This window comes from Hippocampus guttulatus, chromosome 7 (assembly GCF_054856545.1).
Source record: "Hippocampus guttulatus isolate MCC_2025c chromosome 7, RoL_Hgut_1.0, whole genome shotgun sequence".
Lineage (NCBI taxonomy): Eukaryota > Metazoa > Chordata > Actinopteri > Syngnathiformes > Syngnathidae > Hippocampus > Hippocampus guttulatus.
Genome location: NC_141267.1, coordinates 19,184,557 through 19,203,523, shown reverse-complemented (window position 1 = coordinate 19,203,523; position 18,967 = coordinate 19,184,557). Strand labels below are relative to the sequence as shown.

General features: G+C 42.7%; 1 protein-coding gene across 9 annotated transcripts in view; it reads right to left on the bottom strand.

Annotated features, from left to right (window-relative positions):
- Positions 1-18,967, bottom strand: part of fryl (furry homolog, like) — a 70,256-nt gene that overhangs the window by 46,845 nt on the left and 4,444 nt on the right. For 3 of the 9 annotated variants that reach the window (XM_086116276.1, XM_086116278.1, XM_086116285.1), the window contains exons 1-2: positions 14,494-15,023; positions 11,981-12,046 (exon numbers count right to left, since the gene is read on the bottom strand). The exons of 1 other annotated variant lie outside the window; for it this stretch is intronic. In XM_086116276.1, coding sequence (XP_085972402.1) covers positions 11,981-12,046; positions 14,494-14,791 — 364 coding nt within the window. In that variant the 5' untranslated portion in view covers positions 14,792-15,023. Of the gene's footprint in view, positions 1-4,877; positions 5,363-11,980; positions 12,047-14,493; positions 15,025-18,967 lie in introns of those variants that run through there. 5 more of the 9 variants (XM_086116275.1, XM_086116277.1, XM_086116283.1 and 2 more) reach the window with 3 other exon arrangements.

Sequence of the window (18,967 nt, the reverse complement as noted above, 5' to 3'; positions counted from 1 at the left end):
GCGGATCTATACAGTGATCTGGAACGGCACTCAAAACTTTCAGGGGTAAAATAAAAATTCTCGGTGTTCCATCAGGGTAATGAACTATTTTTACTGTTAACAGATCGTATTTTTATCTTAACACCAGTATGCAAAAAGGTACCCAAACTATTTACATCGAACTAGAAAAAAATTGTTTTGAACTTTCCGAAAAAGAAGACAAATTCCCCATTCTGCACTCCTCTACAGAGACAAACTACCGATGCGGCACTTTTCTAAAAAGACAAACTATTGAATCTCACTTTTTCCTGAAAAAAAGACAAACTATTCATGTTGCATTTTCCATAAAAGACAACAAATTATGAAAACAACAAAAAATACAAACAAATGTGACAATCGTTGAAAAAAAATACAGATGTTGCATTTTCCTAAAATGAAAAACTATTGGTTTCCTAAAAAGAAGAAAATAAGTTAAACCAATTTTGGATTCTTTTATCTCAATAAATAATTGAGATTTTAATTTATTGTGACGAATAACAAAACAAAAAAATTAATTTCCATTTAACAATTTGTATTAGATAATTAGAATAACATTAATTATACAAATATTACATTAAAATTATAATACAACAAAACTAATAGACTAGATAAGCTATTTTATTTTAAATATTAGGTTAACTTTAAAAAAAAAAAGTACCTCATCTGCAAATGACCTTGCTCACCAGTATGATGCAAGTTGAAATTTAAGACACTTTTAGCCCAACAACTAGATTGACTATTCATAAACTGTTGTCCGAGTGTCCCAAATATACTAGCAAGTTGCCTGAAAACACTTTTTTTTTAACACACCTTGTTAATCGAGGCAATCTATGTACACGAGCCCTGCTTTTCACTGAGGAAACGATTGCACAACTACAGTGACTCCACCTTGTCACAGTTAAAATTGAAAAAAATAATAATAAAATGAAAAAAAAACCTCCCAGCGGCCTGCTCACTTCCACTGTCAGGACAACCAGCAACAACAGCGCAATCACACATACGGCTGGAATGCAGAGCTGAGAGTCACCCCCCACCCGCACTCCCCTTTTTTTTAAAACCAGACAAAAGACCTGCTGCTGATGTTTATGTGGCACGGCAGTGCCAAATGTGTTAGTGTGTCCCAACACGCTCTGGCTGTGACAAGTTACAACTAAAACAGATAATCCAGGACATTTTTTTTTCCTGTTTGTTGATTGATGAGCTACTAACAAACACACCAATACCAGCAGTTCGGCATGAAAAAAAGATACAGTATTTTAACTAGTGGTAAATTACAAAAAAATATATATATATATTTTAGGTTGGGAATGGATATCAGAGAGAGTATAAAAAGGAAGGTGCTGGGTTTGGCTTTTTGATTTGATGATGCCCTAGTTTGTTTTGAGAGGCCCAACGAGGAACTGGCAAGCAGAGTAGGGGGACATGGTGGGGGCAGTGTGAAAGAATGGCCTGCTTGTTGCACTATTGATCGCAATGCAGTTTTGTTTGGGGAGTCATACAGGTATGAACAACTACGGCAACAATCCTTCACTTGCGAATATCGGTGCGGCACAGAATGTAACGTAACGTGGTGCAACCGAGAGCCGTATTCAAACAACCTCTCCGCAGGATATTTAGATTGAGCCAAAGTAATAATAAATGTTGTATTTTTAAAGCATCAGAATTCACACCGTTGCACATGCCAGCTTTACGAAAAAGAAGACAAACCATGTTGCACTTCTCAAAAATGTGATCACCACAAATCCTTGAAGACAAACATTGATGTTACACAGAAACAAAAATGACGACGTACTACTGACGTTTTGATTTTCCTAAAAATATGACAAACTACCGGTTCTGAGGTTGCACTTTGCCAGAAAGAAATGATGTAAGCCCTTTTCTTTCGTCCTTTTGAGGTTACAGGAAACAATATATATTTCAATGTATTACAATTGTCTTGAATTTATAGAATTTAGCCTGCGATTGGCTAGCGACCAGGATTAGCTTGACCCCGCCTCTCGCATTCATTCGGCTTGGATGGACTCCGGCACTCCCAACCTCAGTCGCAACCATAAGAAAACGGACAAATGGAGAATTTAGCTTCATTTCAAATGTCATTAAAAGGAGAAATCATGTCAAACATTTTCTTCACAATAAAATATTTTCTGCGGCCCCCACTCGTCATTCTGGTTAGTATTGCGTTTGTTGAATAGGAATTGAGCAGCACAATCCGCCCACTTTTATCCATCTGAGGGGGCGGCCATTTTGCCACTGGCTATCGACTGAAAATGACATCACAGCGCCAAGGGCTCGGCTTGCGAACGTCACAGGACCAAACGCAGAAAATAGGTGCGCCGTGACTAGTCTTTACCTGAGCCGTTGGGTACTGTGATGTCATTTTCAGTCGACAACAAAATGTCTGCGCTCTGATATGGAGAAAAGTCGGTGGATTTTGCTGCTTAATTCATATTACAAAAATGCAATATTAATCAGAATGTCGTGTTTCGACAAGTGGAGCCACATCGAACATATTGCCAAGGAAATGTTTAACTTGACTTCCCCTTTAAATGTCGTTCCCGTTTAGACAAAAGACCAACAGTTTCTTGTTTTGCATTTTGTTCCCTCACTGAACCAAATGTGACTCAAACCGTGACCTTAAAACCAAGGTGAGCACCCAGCAACACATGAATGGCTTTGTGTCGAGTTATTTCAAGGGGACAGGAAATTTACACCGTGATACGAGCTGCACACTGACTACTTTACAACATGTCATTTCTTCAGTGTCGTCCCATGAAACAATGTAATAAAATGTTGACAAGAATGTGAGCGGTGCGCTCACTTTTGCGAGTTTGAAATGTCATCCCGAGATCCATCGAATCGGGTTGCCTGCGCTTTCTCGTTGGCCGACTGTTGGTTCTACACATTGAGCAGGGTAAATCTATACCACACTGTAGCCGCGTGTTAATTACACTTGTGTGACACTGAGCTCTGCAGTAATGGCACAAAAATGATGCGTCATCAGTGTGCTTAAAGCTCCATTGAAAGGTCATCATTGTGCTGTATATGGATGGCTCCGGGGACATTAATGCTCAATGCTGCATGATCGCACGTATGGACTGATTCATACGATCGACGTCTTGTAACAAAGATGATGACAATGAGCCTACTTGGCGCTATGGTCCCCGATTCAGAAGTGCAGAGCAAAAAACATTCATCTTTGACACTCAACGGCTCAGATTTGTGGCTGAGATTGCATGCTTACAGCAAATCTCTGGAGCAATAAGCGCGCGAGTGTCTCCATTTGCACATAACCCACGGGCCGGATTGCGGAGCGAATGCTTTTTGGATTTCTTGGGAAGCTAATAACGGGACAGAGGCGGAAGACGGATCGATAGTCGGGAAACATTAGCTGCCCCGGAGGGGATGGAGAGCAGGGTTATAAAAGCAGGCGTGGTGTTGGGGGTAGGGGTAGGGTGAAATGAAGGGACTAAGATTTGCGTTGAGTGCTCCCAAATGAAGCCGGCAAAGTAGATTTGGGTGGTAAAACAGAGCTGACAGTAATTCGAAGAAAACCGGTAACTAGCATGCGCCTAACTGAACCATTGTACGCACAAACTGATAGTCGGGGAGAAATTTCTCTCCCTTACGATCAACTTCACCAAATCCCAGATTCTGAGATGCCTTCGGATTCAGATTGGTTCGTTGAAAGTGGTTTTTGTTTTAGCTGCCATGACCTACTCGGAAAACACCCATACAGACAATCGAGTCAAATTTGAGCTTTTTCCCTCTTCCGCTCCAAACCAGCAAAGACCAGATCCATGGATATCCCAAAGATGATCCTGAGTTAAAAAGTGGTTACGGTTGATGTTGACTTTTGTAAATGTTAAAGCAGTTACATATTCAGGATAACAAATCCTTCCGTGTGCGGTCAACGCAAGTTGGGCTGATCAAAAGACTCCACGGTCATGGTACCATTCAGCGCGACGGCTATTAAAGAAGGTCACTGTAGCCGGTCACAAATAGATTTGCAAATGATTGCACTGAGTGTTTGTATAACATTTCTCACAAGTCATTGACCACTGTAAAAATACCACTAGTGCACTTCCACAAAATAATCAACAGAGAAGCAACAGTTAGCCCCACTTCTTCTCTTCCTATTCTTTCTTGTTTTTGGTAGTTCCCTTCAGTCTGGCTGCCCCGTTGAGCTGTTCGGCCATTAGTAGGTCACTCTTGCGACAACATACGACCACAATTGACTTTATTTTTTATTTAAACTGAAAGAAAGTACAAACAAGTCTGTAAAACTGCACGGGAGGGAACAATACGGCTCATGCGTAAGGTTTGCAATGTGACATATTTAAATGACTTAGCTTCGAATACAAGTCTGAATGTTCATTATTTTGTGACACGCAAAGTTCTGGCCCACTGGTTGCATTTGATGAGATATCGGATTTAACTCTAGTTATACTCAAGTAACTCAACTCAGGCTCCGGTGAGAAAAAAAAAGTGTAACCCGGACATCCCTATTCTACATAACTTTTGGGAGAAAGCCAAGTATACGGCCTTTGTCGACTTGGAACACAAGGGAGGGAAAATGCTCAAATTTGGCACGATTGTCAGCGTTTGTGCAAACCGAAGAGAAGCCAGCTTGCTACGCATCAGTAGCGAGGTTTTGCTGGAGGAAGTGAGTCTCAAAGATGGGGTTGAATGCAGCCACCTGCACTACGTGAGCCCGACTTGGTCTAGACTGAAGACAATCAGTCATCCTGACACACCATTAGTAATCCTTACACAGGTTCGAGATTTGGGGAGGAATGGGGTCGGGAGGGGGTTCAATGACGCGCAGATAAGATTGCGGTATGCAAACACCAGGTACTCACAGCTGCTGCTCCACGACTTGAGCAGAGATTTGATGCTGATCTCGAAGAAGACCGAATCCTGCAGGCTCAGCATGGCGGCGCAGACTCAAAAGTTTGGCATGGTCCAGCAAGGCACAATTTTCGCACGGTTCCGCTCAATTTGACCGCTCCTCTCGAAAGCCATTCGTTAAGTAAACAGAAGTGGCGCTACCCTCCGCAGGTAGCAGCCAAAGGTGGCATCCTGAGATGAGTGGTACTAGACCCTGCAGAGAGGTGTCACCAGGTTGTTAGCTCCCAAGTTTCGGGGCTAGTGAAGCAATCCACTCGAGTGCCAATCCACCGACCTCTTCATGCAGGACATGGAATAATAATCCAGAAAGTGGTTGAAACTTGCCGTCTTGAAAAAGGAGATAAAAAGCAACAAAAATAGTGCAAGGGTAAAATATGTATTGACAACGCACTGCGATATTTCCTCTCCGCTGCTCTTCCTGTGTGTGAATGTGCCAGGACTAGCCTGCTAGTACAGCCCCCCCCCCGCTTCTCAGCTCCCCCTCGAAGCGCTCTCCCTCCCCATTCGCTCACAGGCGGCCTCCTCCCCTTCCCGAGCATCGTTCTTTCACACAGACCAAAAGAGAGAGTGAGCAAGAGAGAGAGAGAGAGAGAGAGAGAGAGAGAGAGAGATTGTTTCAACAGCAAACAGAAGGAGGTGGGAGACCAGAGAGACAGAAAGAGAAAGAGTGGGTGGGCTCCGTGACGGTGATGTCATCAAAATGCTGCCGGTGTCAGAGCGGCTTCTGTGCGGAACGCTGTGTTAATAAACCCACCCTGGCTGCTGGCCTACGAAAAGCCACTTCCTGTCAAACACCACGTCAATAACTGATGCGTCATCGCTGACTGTTGCGGGAGGGGAAGGAACAAAGGGAGGGTCGCACGATCACAACACAAACAGCAGGGATACGCCTTTGGAAAATAAATATATAAGACAATATGACGCCGCTATTCCAAAACAATCTAATAGGAGACATACCATACATTTTTGTTCACCGTTTCAAACAATTTCCACGTGTCCAAATATAACAAGGACGGGAACTAACAAAATGTTTTGAGGGGGCGGTTCTGTCTCATGCAAATGAGCCCACTGTTCACCATACTCACTTTAAATGTCAGCTTTTGATACCACAATAACTGGCTCGGTCCAATTTAAAGAAAGCGTGAACTAACCATCAGAGATGTTTTGTCAGATTTTTTTTTTAATCCATTTTGTCTTTTTTTGGTCAAGTTATTGGGCTCAGTTTTCTTGTCTTTTGTGTTGGCTTTCTCAATTTTTGTTACACTGAGTTCTTTTTGACATATTATTTTTAGATTTTTTTAACTGATTTTATGCACCATGGCAATGAACCTTTTTTCTTTTTTTAAACACAAGTCAGAATGTCCATAGTCCTTTCTCTAACCTATGCTCCATCTAACCCAGGGGTGGGCAAACTTTTTGGCTCGGGGGCCGCATTGACTTTTAAAATTTGACAGAAGGGCCAGGTCAGCAAGAGCTATGGTACATTAAAAAAAATAAACTGCATTTGTTGACAGTCCATATCAAACATCAACAGAACAAAAGCATGAAAGTACTGTATTAATATACTTTTGTAAAATGACGACAGTGTTGTTGATGACCTATTTTAGCCTGTGCATTTCTGCAGATGGGTTGTGATCAGACCAGTAGAAGTAGAGCGATACAGAGGTCCTAGGTGGTCGAAAAGATCCCGCCCCCCCCCTCCCTGTGTTCTGCAACTTCAAGTCAATGCACCACCTGGCGGTGAAATGCCTGTCATTACAAGTCAAATTGAAATGAATGCAATCATTCACATCGAACCTTAATTGTGGACCGACCTTCGGCGGGCCGGATTAAAAGGACCAACGGGCCGGATTCGGCCCGCGGGCCGTAGTTTGCCCACCTCTGATCTAACCTATGCTAGTGCTGTCGTAAAGTCAGAAGCACTCTACTGGTCAAAAAAAAAACCCTTGCCCCCATACATTTAAAAGAATCAAATGGAATGCATAATATGTCTCCCATTAGATTGTTCTGAGTGCGTTTACTGTTCAGACACAACGCTATTAACAAGGAAGAGTCTCTCTCTCTCTCTCTCTCAGACACACACACACGCACACACACACACACGCACACACACACACACGCACACACACACGCACACACACAAACACACACACACACACACGCACACAAAGCCTACGCACTCTGACGTCGCACACAGGCCTGAGTGGTCATTTCCTTTCTCTTGTAATTTGACTGCGGGAATCAATAACAGCTTCTTAGTCAGTCTCGTCAGACTAGTATTGGGGGGAAAAAGGAGACTTCATTACGTACAGCGGCATTCAAATGCGCGCCAATAAAACAAGTTTTCGACAATGCTCGGTTTGGATCGACACTGAAACACAATGCGTTGATTGCAGTTGTGTAATTCACAAATTATAGCTCATTGTTCTTGCGCCACTAGCACAGATTTTTATTTTGTTCAGGGTTTTAACAATACAGTGGCGCCTTAAGATAGGAGTGACCCGACATCAGTGCAAACTTCAGATAAATGCGCTGTATGGTGGGAATGCAATAAAATTTTAAATATTCTTAAAAAAAAGCTTTCAATTTTTTTGTTGCCACTCTCAGTTTAGGTTTACTGTAAAACTAAACATGAAAAAAGGAATTGCACATTGCATAGTTTGCTCACTTATGGCTAATGCGAACAATGATTAGCCTCTGTGTGTCTGTTCAATACTCTCGAATCAACAGATATTTGAACACAAAGGATGGAGCAACACAGAGTAGACTGACAGCTGTATTATTTATCCTCTGCAAAGAACACCTACATGAATCCTACTCAAGTTCGAAGCAGGAGAACCTGCTGAATGGCTACTGCATCATGGCAAGCAAGTCAAGCATGACTTGGCCTTTTTTCCCCCCCAGGTGGCAAAGGAGCATGGACCAGAATACACAGCGCCATGTGTATTGACTTGAATGAGAGTGTGACAATTGCTCGTTTATTTTTTTAATTCTATTGAATTATTTCATGGATGTGTGTATTTTTATGAATTACAATATAGAGACCTATTTTTCTCATTTAGGGGTTAGCATTGCAAAATTCTGGAGCCTTTTTTTTGGGTGGGGGGCTGAACTGTATTTTAGCATTTCCATTCATTTCAAAAGAGAAAGTGGATATAAGAAACAATTGTTTTGTGTGACAAGTGTAGGCATATCCCATATCTCAAGGCATGACTGCACTTGAATATTTAGGACAAAAAATGTTCCACAGGGCCACAACAGCAAGACCTCAACTCAACGCACATATTATGTCATTATGCAATTCTAATCAAACAGGGTTCATGAATCTGATATTCTAATCTCCAAGCAGATCCACGTGATATCAAGTCAGTTAAACAGTGGACTATGTTTGCTAACAAAATATCCAAGGAAATGAGAGGAGGGGAAGGGCCGCGACAGACAAAAGGTCTTTGTCCCCCCCCCCCCCCTCCTTGGTTTGGTTGATTTCTCATCTCTCACTCGCTCACTGTGTCTCATGCCTTCCACTACACAAGTTATGGAAAAACCAAGCCGAGCCGGGTGCAAACAATCGACACAAGCAGTCATTTTGTGGTGCCACCCCGATGCCTTTTCATGGACAAGTGCGAGATTCCCGACCGCAAATTACATAATGCGCTCGCTTGCTCGATGTGGCCGTTTGTGGCATATAGCGACAAATCTAATTTTGGATTTAAGAGCGAGGGCTAACAGCCATTTGGCTTCCTATTAAACGCGTCAACAAAGATGTCATACGCATTCTCTGCAGGACAGGAAATATGCATTTGCACAAAAACTATTCGTTTGAAGGGAAACATTCAAATGCTGTGGTTGAACGCACCCTAGCAGCGATTTCGGGTGCTTTTTAACCAGCATTTTGCCATTTGTCTCATGTAAGCCTACTTACTCTACTATCGAACTGAAAAGCATTACAGGAGCAGATGACAGATAAGGTAGCTTTGCCAATTGGTGACATTTGTGACAGTTGTTAAATTACAACTGGAAGTTAAGATATCCGAGAGATTGCAAGATGGCAAAATGTTAGGAAAAGCCTACCAGAACATCTGAACTGCATTTGGGCTTAATACGAGGCACTTTGAATGGTGACACATAGGCGGTGACTCCCGTTTGAATATGAATCAACAGTCATTAAGGGGGTGTGAACAGTTATGCAACTACATTATCACAGTGTTTTCTAGCAGAGTTGTACTGGACAGATTAATGGAGGAAAAACGTATTTCTTGTTATATCACAAACTCTTGGCGATTGAAGATTGAACATGGGTGTGTAGACTTTTGATATGTACTGTATTTATTTAAAAGGCTTCCGAATGGACCCAGCGTATAAACTATTCAAAATTAATTCATTGTGTTGTACTTTGGAGGCGTAACACTACACAAAGACATGCTGTACTTCAACACACTGCAGGAGTGAAGGTCTAATCTTGTTCCTGAGTGTCAGTTTACAAGCCGCACAGTTATGAATCTACTCAAAGAGGCTGTGGGAGGAGGTTCAAGGCATGTTTCACGATGCCATCCTTTTTTTGCACGGCAACTTTTCACAGTTGTTTAGTCTCGTTTGACTGCTTGCCTCGAAACACAGCGATTCGGTAAAGCCTAGCGTAGCACAGCACGGCATACCCGCCCCGTCAGCGCTGATGGAGTCCCGCTGAGTGACGGCCGGCTTGATTTATTTGCCTGATTAATTTTCGGGGCCCGCATTCCGTTCAAGACCCACCCTACCCTGCCTCGGATTTGAAGAATGCAGCTCGGGAGGGAGAACATGAATGGAGGAAAATTACAGCGAAGTTGAACTCCCGACACAGTTTAGAAAGAATTTCCCCTTTTTATGTCATATTTATGAGAGTCGCTAAATGAGCACGCTTATTTTATTTGTACTTAGTTGTTTTGCACTTTTTTTGTTTTGCTGTGCTATTTATGCTTAATTCCTAATGCCTTGCTCATTTGCAACACCCCTGCTTATACCAGCAAGATAATGCCAAAATACATTCTGCACGTGTTACAACAGTGTGGCTTTGTAGTATAAGAGTGTGACTACGAGACCAGCCTGCCTGCAGTCCAGACCTGTCTCACAATGAAAATTGAAAATTATGAAGCATAAAATTTGACAATGGGGACCCCAGACTGTCAAACATCTAAAGCCGTTAAGAATGGATCATCATTTTCACTCATGGAGGCAGCGCTTTATCCCCAAGCTGCCTAGTTACACCTGTCAGTTATTGAGCAGATCTCAACATGTGGCGCATGCAGCAGCAACAGACACATCGGCGACAATAGCTTCAAACATCCCCGAATGCCTTTTCTTTAACCTCCACAGTAACAGGCTTGAAGTTGTTTCTGGTTATCGTCCAATTCCGTAAGATGAGTAATGCCCTCTTGCAGCATACCAGTATTGTGACTCTGCGAACACTCGAGCAAACACTTCCCTCCTTGAGCAAAATAAGGGAGACGTCATGCGTGTTTGTGAGTGAACCAGAAACACAGGACATCGCATTATAAGCGCCATTATCAGCAAAGCGGCCAGACTTGGGGAGGAACTGTTTTGTGTAAACCTGGCTCGCTTGTTTGAGGAATGCAGAGGAGGAACCAACAACATCGTCTCTCTCTGGGAACATTTGAGCTCGGAGGTGCCGACTTCCGGGTAAGCAAGGGCGGGAGGGGGGAGGGAGAAAAAAAAAATCTGCTTCATCAAATAAACTCATGTGAATGCACATCACTGAGGCCCGTGGTTTCGTTTATAAAGAGGGCACAGTGATTGCGATTGGCAGGCCGCCATCCTTCCCGCAGGCCTGATAAACCAGGATAACGTTACCGTCCAAGATTTGTGACAACGTTACAATTCACAAATTGAACTATTCGTCGCTTGCTGCTGAAAATCTCACATTTGCAGTTTTTTTTTTGGTTTGTGCTCTTTCTGAACCACTCTAAGAGGCCACATGACTCTTCCAAAGTTATCATTAATCGTTCAAGATATTCTTTTAGTGACACCGGATTCCATTGCTGACTGATCTGAAAGCTTTGTTTAAAATGCTTCAATTAGGCTCGATTATCTCTCTAACACGTCCCAGGCCCCACCCACAATCGGGCCTTCACTGACTTTGATCGCAATGGAAGGACAGCATTCAAATTTGGCTGGATTATTGTTGAGTGGTACCCTGCTTGAAGCAGGTGATGTTCCTCCTTGAAGCCCACAGAGGCTGGAGGATGCATTTCCTTTCTGAAGGGCAGCACTGGGGAACAGGAATTGATCTGAGCCGCAATTTAATCCTGGGCCCTCCGCTCCAGAGGATGCGCGATTTTAGACCCAGAGTCAGGTCAACAACAGACACGGGATTAAGCGCTTTACGGTAGTCCTACAAAAGGTTGAAGGGGCAAAACCATCTACAAACGGAACAGACTCTCCATAATTTCAGATAACAACGCAGGCTAAACATTGCTCATCCCGGAACACAAAGATCTTAGAAGAGTACATGTAAAGCATATTCACGATTCGTGATATACATTTTCTCCAGTGACATGTAAATCATCTCATGCCACTGGTGCGCTAATCTGGCCCAAAATTCTCACACCGCACTTCAATGCACCATCGTAGAGATTCTTCAGTTATTCGTCATTTAACATGGAGGCCGTGCGACGACACAATGCAGCCACTGTTCCCAGTGGAACCATCGACAAGAAAAACAAACACATTTGTCATCGCTAACACAAATCCCGGTGCTGTGGCTCTTAATTAAATACTCAATTCAAGTCGTGTCTTCCTTTTAAAACAGCAACAAAAAAAATTAAGTGGACATGTAGTGGCAACATGATGTGTGCAGAAAGTGAGACAAAATGACAACAGGAAAAGGAGCACCGCCTTAAAACCCAACTCAGGCTAAGCCAGTTCTGGAAGGGAGTGGTTCTCAGATCACAACAAGGCAAATTATCCTTTGGTATGAACACAACACGCTACCAACAGTATGTCTTCAATTTAACAAAACATCTTTTTTTTTTTTTTTTTTTTTTTAAATATAACTCACCCTCGCGGTCCCGGCCACGATGAGCATGCTGTAAGAAGGCGGTTTTTCGAAAGCGGTGGATGTTTCCTGGTTGGGGGGAAAAAAAACAAAACAGAAGATAAAATTTAAAATCAACTCTAAAATCCACTACACACCATCTGAACATGCATGACATTAAAATTTGCATCAACGCTCTGAACAAAAACAAACAGAATTTCACCTCTGGCGTTTGGATTTGTGCATACACTAAAATAATCTTTGCTAGGTTTAGCTTCCCTGCTTCTTACACATCGGGTCTGGCAACAAAAAAAAATATATGTATTGTTTTTCTTCTATGGCGTACACAACACAGCAAACAAAAGCTCGACCAAGCGTTGGCTCAAAAGTTTAAATTGCAAAACCAGTAAGTCATTATACCACTGTACCGCTAAAATGGTTTGCAAACAAAAGATGTCATCCCAAATATACGGGCCCGGTCATTATTTGCAGAGGGTGTACATAAAGCATGCTTTTCCAACTGTATTCCATAGGACCAGTTCTGTCAGACATAACTATGGCTGAATTTGGCAAGCTGGAGTCAAGTATGTCATCACGAGGGTGAGCAAGCGGCGCATATCTGGGCTGCCACTTCCTCTTCCGCGTGTCCGTCTTATCAGCAAATGAAGATGAAATATAGTCTCCCCGTTGACCTTTTTTTGCTGATCAATTGCAACAAACTGCAGTGTTTGCTAGACGCATTATGGGCCGAGGTGAATGACTGAGATCTCCGAACCGTGTCCCTCCCTATCCTCCAAATTGACTGTTTATAGTTTAATAACTTGAAAAGATTGAAATGGATATCCAAAAATGAGGCTGGGATTAAAAAATAATAATAAATCATACGTTGAAATACAGCATGATTATCTCCCAAGTCAGTGGTGGAAAGTAATGAAGTACAAACACTTTGTTACAATAAGTAGATTTTTTTTTTTAATTTCTGTACTTTGAGTGATTCTTTTACTTTTACCTCCTACATGTGAAGCCAGATATCTGTCCCTTTCTATTCCTTTGTCAAAATACACTTTGTACTTTTTTGAAAGATGTATTTTTTCATCAAGTCATTATCATAACCAAACTAGGATTTTTTTTTTGTTGTTCACTTTTTTTTTAACATTCTTCCACATACAAGCGTTTGCAAGTAATTAAGAGGGAAACTATTTTGTGCACAGTCAAGTTTTTTTTCCTGCTGTTCAAGGTGAACAAAACAGTTATTGTGTCTAAATAAGTGACAGTAAAAATTCATTTATACTTACCGTAAGTACATTTCAGTCTGTAAAGCAAATGAATTAGTACTTTCACCAGTCTTTTTTTTTGTGCACAAATACCTGTACTTTTACGTCATTGCAACATTTGCCACCTCTGCGATTGTTACTATGTACTAACAAGTGACCTGACACGACAGCATAATTACGCTGAAGAATCTTTTACAAACATCTGAGAACCATGCCATTGCCTTCTTGGAAAACGGTTAAATTTGTCCCGATTGGCATTAAGCGTTTACCCTGCTGAAGTAACCACCGTGTCTGAGGACAAGCAACCTAGAGAGGGTCAGAGGGACCAGAGACAGAAGAAGTGGCGAGGTGCCATTTGCTGTGTATGAGCAGGTGCAGACAGCGAGAACACCCCCGCAGCCTCGTGCTAACCTGTTTGTTACCTTGGGCTTCAGGAATTTTGCTGAAACCACGGCGGAAAACTAACAAAATGCCAATGCCTCGACGGCATTGGCATGCTAATAACTGTGTCCAAGACTAGCAAACAGAAGCAGAGTACAGAAGCAGAGTGAAAGCACCACAGGTGGTCTGAGAGGAAGTGACACAAATAGCAAGATTTCGACTCAACAGCTACATTTATCGTTTGGATTTTAACTGACGATACATGCCCCCCAAAAATTTTAAACCAAAAAACATTTTGTGTTATAGAAGCACTTTATTACAAATACCTTGTGCTACTTCCAAGATCTTAACTTTAGAGGAGACCCCAAAAAAGGCACTTTGGTCAACCATTAACATTGCATTGTCAAAGACAACAAGCCATTTTCAACACTTTAGATTGGTCAGTCATTTGTAAAAGTAACAACCACACACGTGGACTGATCAATAATGTACTATAGATCAATGGCATTTACCAAATTGTGACGTAGCAGGACAAAAATCCACCAGGATTAATGCTAACGTATGCTAGCAGTAATCCTGCAGACTGTCGTTACATTAAAATGACACGGCGCGTTTGAACATTTTGCTGTTTGAATATCCAACTTTGCTTTTGCTTTGTGTCAGATTTACAGTTAACTTCAACCGGGAGTGCCAAAGAGCTTGAAGCAAGCACACGCTGTCTCTTCCTAAGGAAAACTGTTCGAGTGACTCTTTTCATTTCCTCAAAGCAAAGTTATACAATAGCTTCTTATTGACAGCAAGGGTAAGGAAGACCGTGGTCACGGTGACTTTCAAAATATGAAACTGGCACAAACTGCAGCATCTGATGGGAGTCCATCATACCTTTGAAGTGAGTTTTCCTATTTCGGAGCGGCACGGCGGCAGAGGTGACAACCGGGTCACCGTTGACCGTGGTGTCTTCCTCCATAATAGTATCTCCCATGACCCACAGGCCCATCCTCCTCATGCGGATGGGTTGAGGGCCGGCTTCCTGCGGCGAGGCGGCGGCGGCCTGCTGGAGAGGAGGCCCCTGAGCATTGGGCACCTGAGCCCCACCTGGCACCAGACTCTTCAGAAAGTCCATGTTCAACTTGCTGCTTATTCGCTCGGGCGTACCGTCCAGCAGCTTGTGCCACGCCATCGTCACCCCATCCTAAGGTGCGAGAGCGCCTACCGTCCACATTCACCAAAATAAAGGCCAGGTCTGAGGCATGGGAGCTACCGCGTGAGTTCAGAAGGCTCCCTTAAAAGTTGTCCATCTGGACTAACTAGTTGCTGACATACTTGAACAAAGCGGAGCAACTCCCCGCGCTGCGACGCTACCTGTCGGAAGGCAAAGAGCCGCAACACTTGCTGTGAGCCAGTGATGTCATGGCAAGTGGGCACTATCTAGGGTGGGACTCGGACGTGTTCCGCGAGAGATAACGAGGGAGGATGAGGCTGACCACGCCCCCGTTCGGCCCGCATTGCTCGACCAGTCATAAAAGACACACCAGGGCAAAGCGTAAGACTGACAGGCAGCGTGAGAAGTCGGAAGGCATCAGAAAGCGAGCCGAACTTGTCCGCCTGCGGGAACCGATAGCCCTTATCACTGCACTCAAATGCTTGTCTGCTTCCATGCAAAACACTCAATAAAAACAAAGCTTGTACAGTACAGCGCACGTTCATCGATTCACCAGATTGACCCACAATATAGTGAGACCAGGAAAAAAAAGTCGTACTTAGACACTTGTATGACATCTCAAATCCTCCCCCAGTTCCCAGTGAGATGAATGGAAATGCCACTAAGTGGGGGGTCCACAAAAAATAATTGTTGTAATGTGCTTTTTTTTTTTTAAATCAGGAATATAGTACTCCACAATCCTCTACTTAAAAAAATAAAACAGACTGATAATATAAAGTAAATAGCGTAATGTGAAAAAACTGAATCCGGGGATTCATGTCATGACCACAAGAGGGCAGTATAATACAGTCATAAAGAAGTGAGTTTCGTGGAAATTCGCAGCCAAAACAAGCGCAAAAGAAAACCGATGGATGAAGCAAATGGGCAAAACAATGTCTCATTGTATCTGCTATGTTTCAACTACATCAAGAATCATACGGATACAGTGAGACAAAAAAAAAAAAAAAGAACATCATTTGATGATAAAGTTCATATAAAATACAAGACGGCCATCCTAATCCACCTTGTTTGTGCGTTAATATGTGAGGTGATGCAACCACTTCAGTATACACGCCAAGGGGATTAAAAAAAAAAGGCGACTATTCGGCAAAGGTCTGTAATCTGAAAATAGCATATTTTGTTTTCACTCCGATACGACTGTTAAACACAAACAAACAAATAAATAAATATGAGCTTTGCCCTCTACAGGCTACATAATTTGAAGCACTCCACAAAAACAAGTGCCAACTTTCCTCATATAGCGTACTGTATGGGTGAGCAGTGGCGTTTATTCTGGGCGAGGCATTTATTAACCACTTAATTTGTACAAATGCATTTATGCAGTGATGATTTGTTATCAAATTTAGCACGATAAGCAGAAAGACTTTCTCTTAAAATCCCAACGGTGTGTATTTGAGGTGTGGAGTTTATTTTTGGACAATGCACCCGGAAAGTAATACAATGCAAGGATACATCAGATGAATATACAGTATAACGGTAATTTAGAGGAATATTGTGTTACCACCTTTGATTTTTATTTTCTGAATGTGGAAAAAGGAGTCTATCTGAGGTGTGGCATTTATTTTTCAGACGACACGCATCGCAATTGATTGGTACAACGTGTCCATATCCTCTTTCAAGCGGTGCTAGCCGAAATATTCCACAAAAAAAAAAAAAAAAAAAAAAAAAAAGGTTTAAAAACAACCCCGGCACAAAAAACTATTCATATTGGAAATTGAAATAAATACGTATATAAATCACTGACTTTCTGGGCCTGTGCAAAAATAAATAAATCACTGAATATCCGCGTCTGCGGCGTCCACTGTATGCTAAAACTATACCCAAGTTTATTTTTACAAAGAGCAAATCTTCATTTTTGAAAATTACTTCTGTGTTCAAGTTTATTCCCAAGGACAATTTCCAACTCCAGTGACAAGCAGACGGCCATCGCCGGGTGCAATGATTGCAGCCGTCCACCGGTCTGCTCTTGTAAGGCTGCTGGACAGCGAGAACAATGGCGTCGCACGGGAGGCCAAGATCCCAATCAGCCTAGGAATGTGAAAGAGGAAGCCCCAGGAACAATGTGGAGCGCTCCCTGTGCCGTCCTGGGTCCCCCGCCTGCCTGCCTTGTGCTGCTTGCAAGCGCAGGAGAAAACAGGAAAACTCGTGGGCTGGGACCCAGAGACCCAAGTCTGTTCTGTTCGTGTTGGGGAGGGCGCGGAAGGAGGCTGATCTGTACAGTCCTGATGATCACTTGGATCGTACACTTATTTGACCTGCCGCACAGCCACAGCTGTGCTTTAAAACAGTTACACTGCCCCCTGATGGTAAAATAATTAACGCATTTCTTTTTGGACTCTAAATATCCCGATCATTTGAATCAGTTGTGTTGGAAGAGGGGAGACATCTAAAACAGGCTGGATAGGTGCTCTCGAGGACAGGACTTGGGTACCAATGCGGTAAACTATACATAGTCTGTAGACATTAATATTCAATGGATATAAAAAGTCTACACACCCCTGTTCAAAAACCAGGTTTCTGTGATATCAACACACACACACACACACACACACAAAAAAGGGAAACAAATTCTTTCAAACTAATGTATTGAACAAGTGTGCAATTATTTTGAAATTAAGCCAAAGGGAAAAAAACTATATTTTTTAAATATTCAAAAACTAATTTTTAAAAAAATCACAACAAAATTAGGACAAAAACATACTTTTTAACAAAAATCTGACAAAATAAAGATCTAGCAATATAAATTAACAAAATACATCCAAAACCGATCAAAAATAAGTCGTCAGACCCTCGGGAGCTTCAGCGCTTAAGGAACTCAGTCAGACTTTGTTTTCGCAGTCACAAATCAAAAAGCTTGCTGCCACTTTGTGTTGTGTGTTTGGACTTTTCAGATGTATGAGGCAGCCTTAAACGGGGGGTGGGTGGGGGGGGGGGGGTCTGCCCCCCCTAGTGAGCGAGAACAAGCAAGGCTATGTTCAAGTTCTAGACGAATAGAGAAAGAAGTCCAGCTGGTTTGGTCACAAGCCAGAACGACAGTTGTGAGGCGACCCAAGTTTTTGTCGCTCTGAAGTACCACTGTGTTTAAAATATGTTACTGGACATGTATTGTAGTTGTGTAAGGCCGATGTAGAAATATTTTTTTGGTGAAGAAGACGCTTACTGCGAAACGGGAGTCGATGAGGCGTGTCGTGATGAACCGAGTCCCGGCATCTGTTCGAGGGAGGACGGCAAGTGGATGACTTTGTGTCATGCGTCGGTTGTCTGTGCGTGCAGAGTTTGTGTGAAAAGAAGTTGCGCGGGCTCGGAAGGATGGAAAACAAAACGGCAACGGCAGGGGAGAAAAGGGCAACTTTGCATTTTTCACAATCGGGCCAAGCAAGGAGATTAACACGGCCTGTGTGCACGGTTCCCACACTACTTGGCCCGCAGTCGCTAAGAAAACCTCAACCACAACACACGCCACGGAACGACACCTTTAACACGAAGAACGGACACTGCGGCTTCTCCAAAAATGTCAGTCATACTTGTGAAAGTTCTGCATTTTTTTTTTTAGCACTTAACTGTTCTCTTCTGCCCTGATCTGTTTATCTCTCTGTGCCCTGCGACTGACATACGACCGGGCCGTTCTCTTGGCAACGGGGCGACTCTGCTGTGCTCTGCTCAGCTCCGGGCTGGCACCGGATTAAAACCTTCTCCCGAAGCAGCGGAATAATCTGAAGATTACCCTGCGACATCAAGCTGTTACATAACTGATCCCCGGCGTGCTAATGTGTACTTTCCTTCCAGTTTAGCATCAGGGAGTCTGATTTAAAAAAAAAAAAAAGTCATTAAATTTAGTACGCTCATGTCAAACAGCATGCAGCCGCCAAGTAGAACGCACCTGAGGTCATACTCAGGTGGGGTTGTTAGTAGTTAGAGGTCCGTTACTTTGGCAACAACGGAACCCAAGTTTGTATTTTCAAATCAGAACGCACCATAGTTTAGCACCACGTTGTTTCCTATTTGACAGATTTTTATTTTGTCATCCTCAATCAGTTTTGGTGATAGTTCTGTCCGTGCTTTGTCAGATTTATATATTTAAATATGATTTTTAATCAGGTTTGTCTGTTGTCTTTATTTAGTTTTATTATTTAA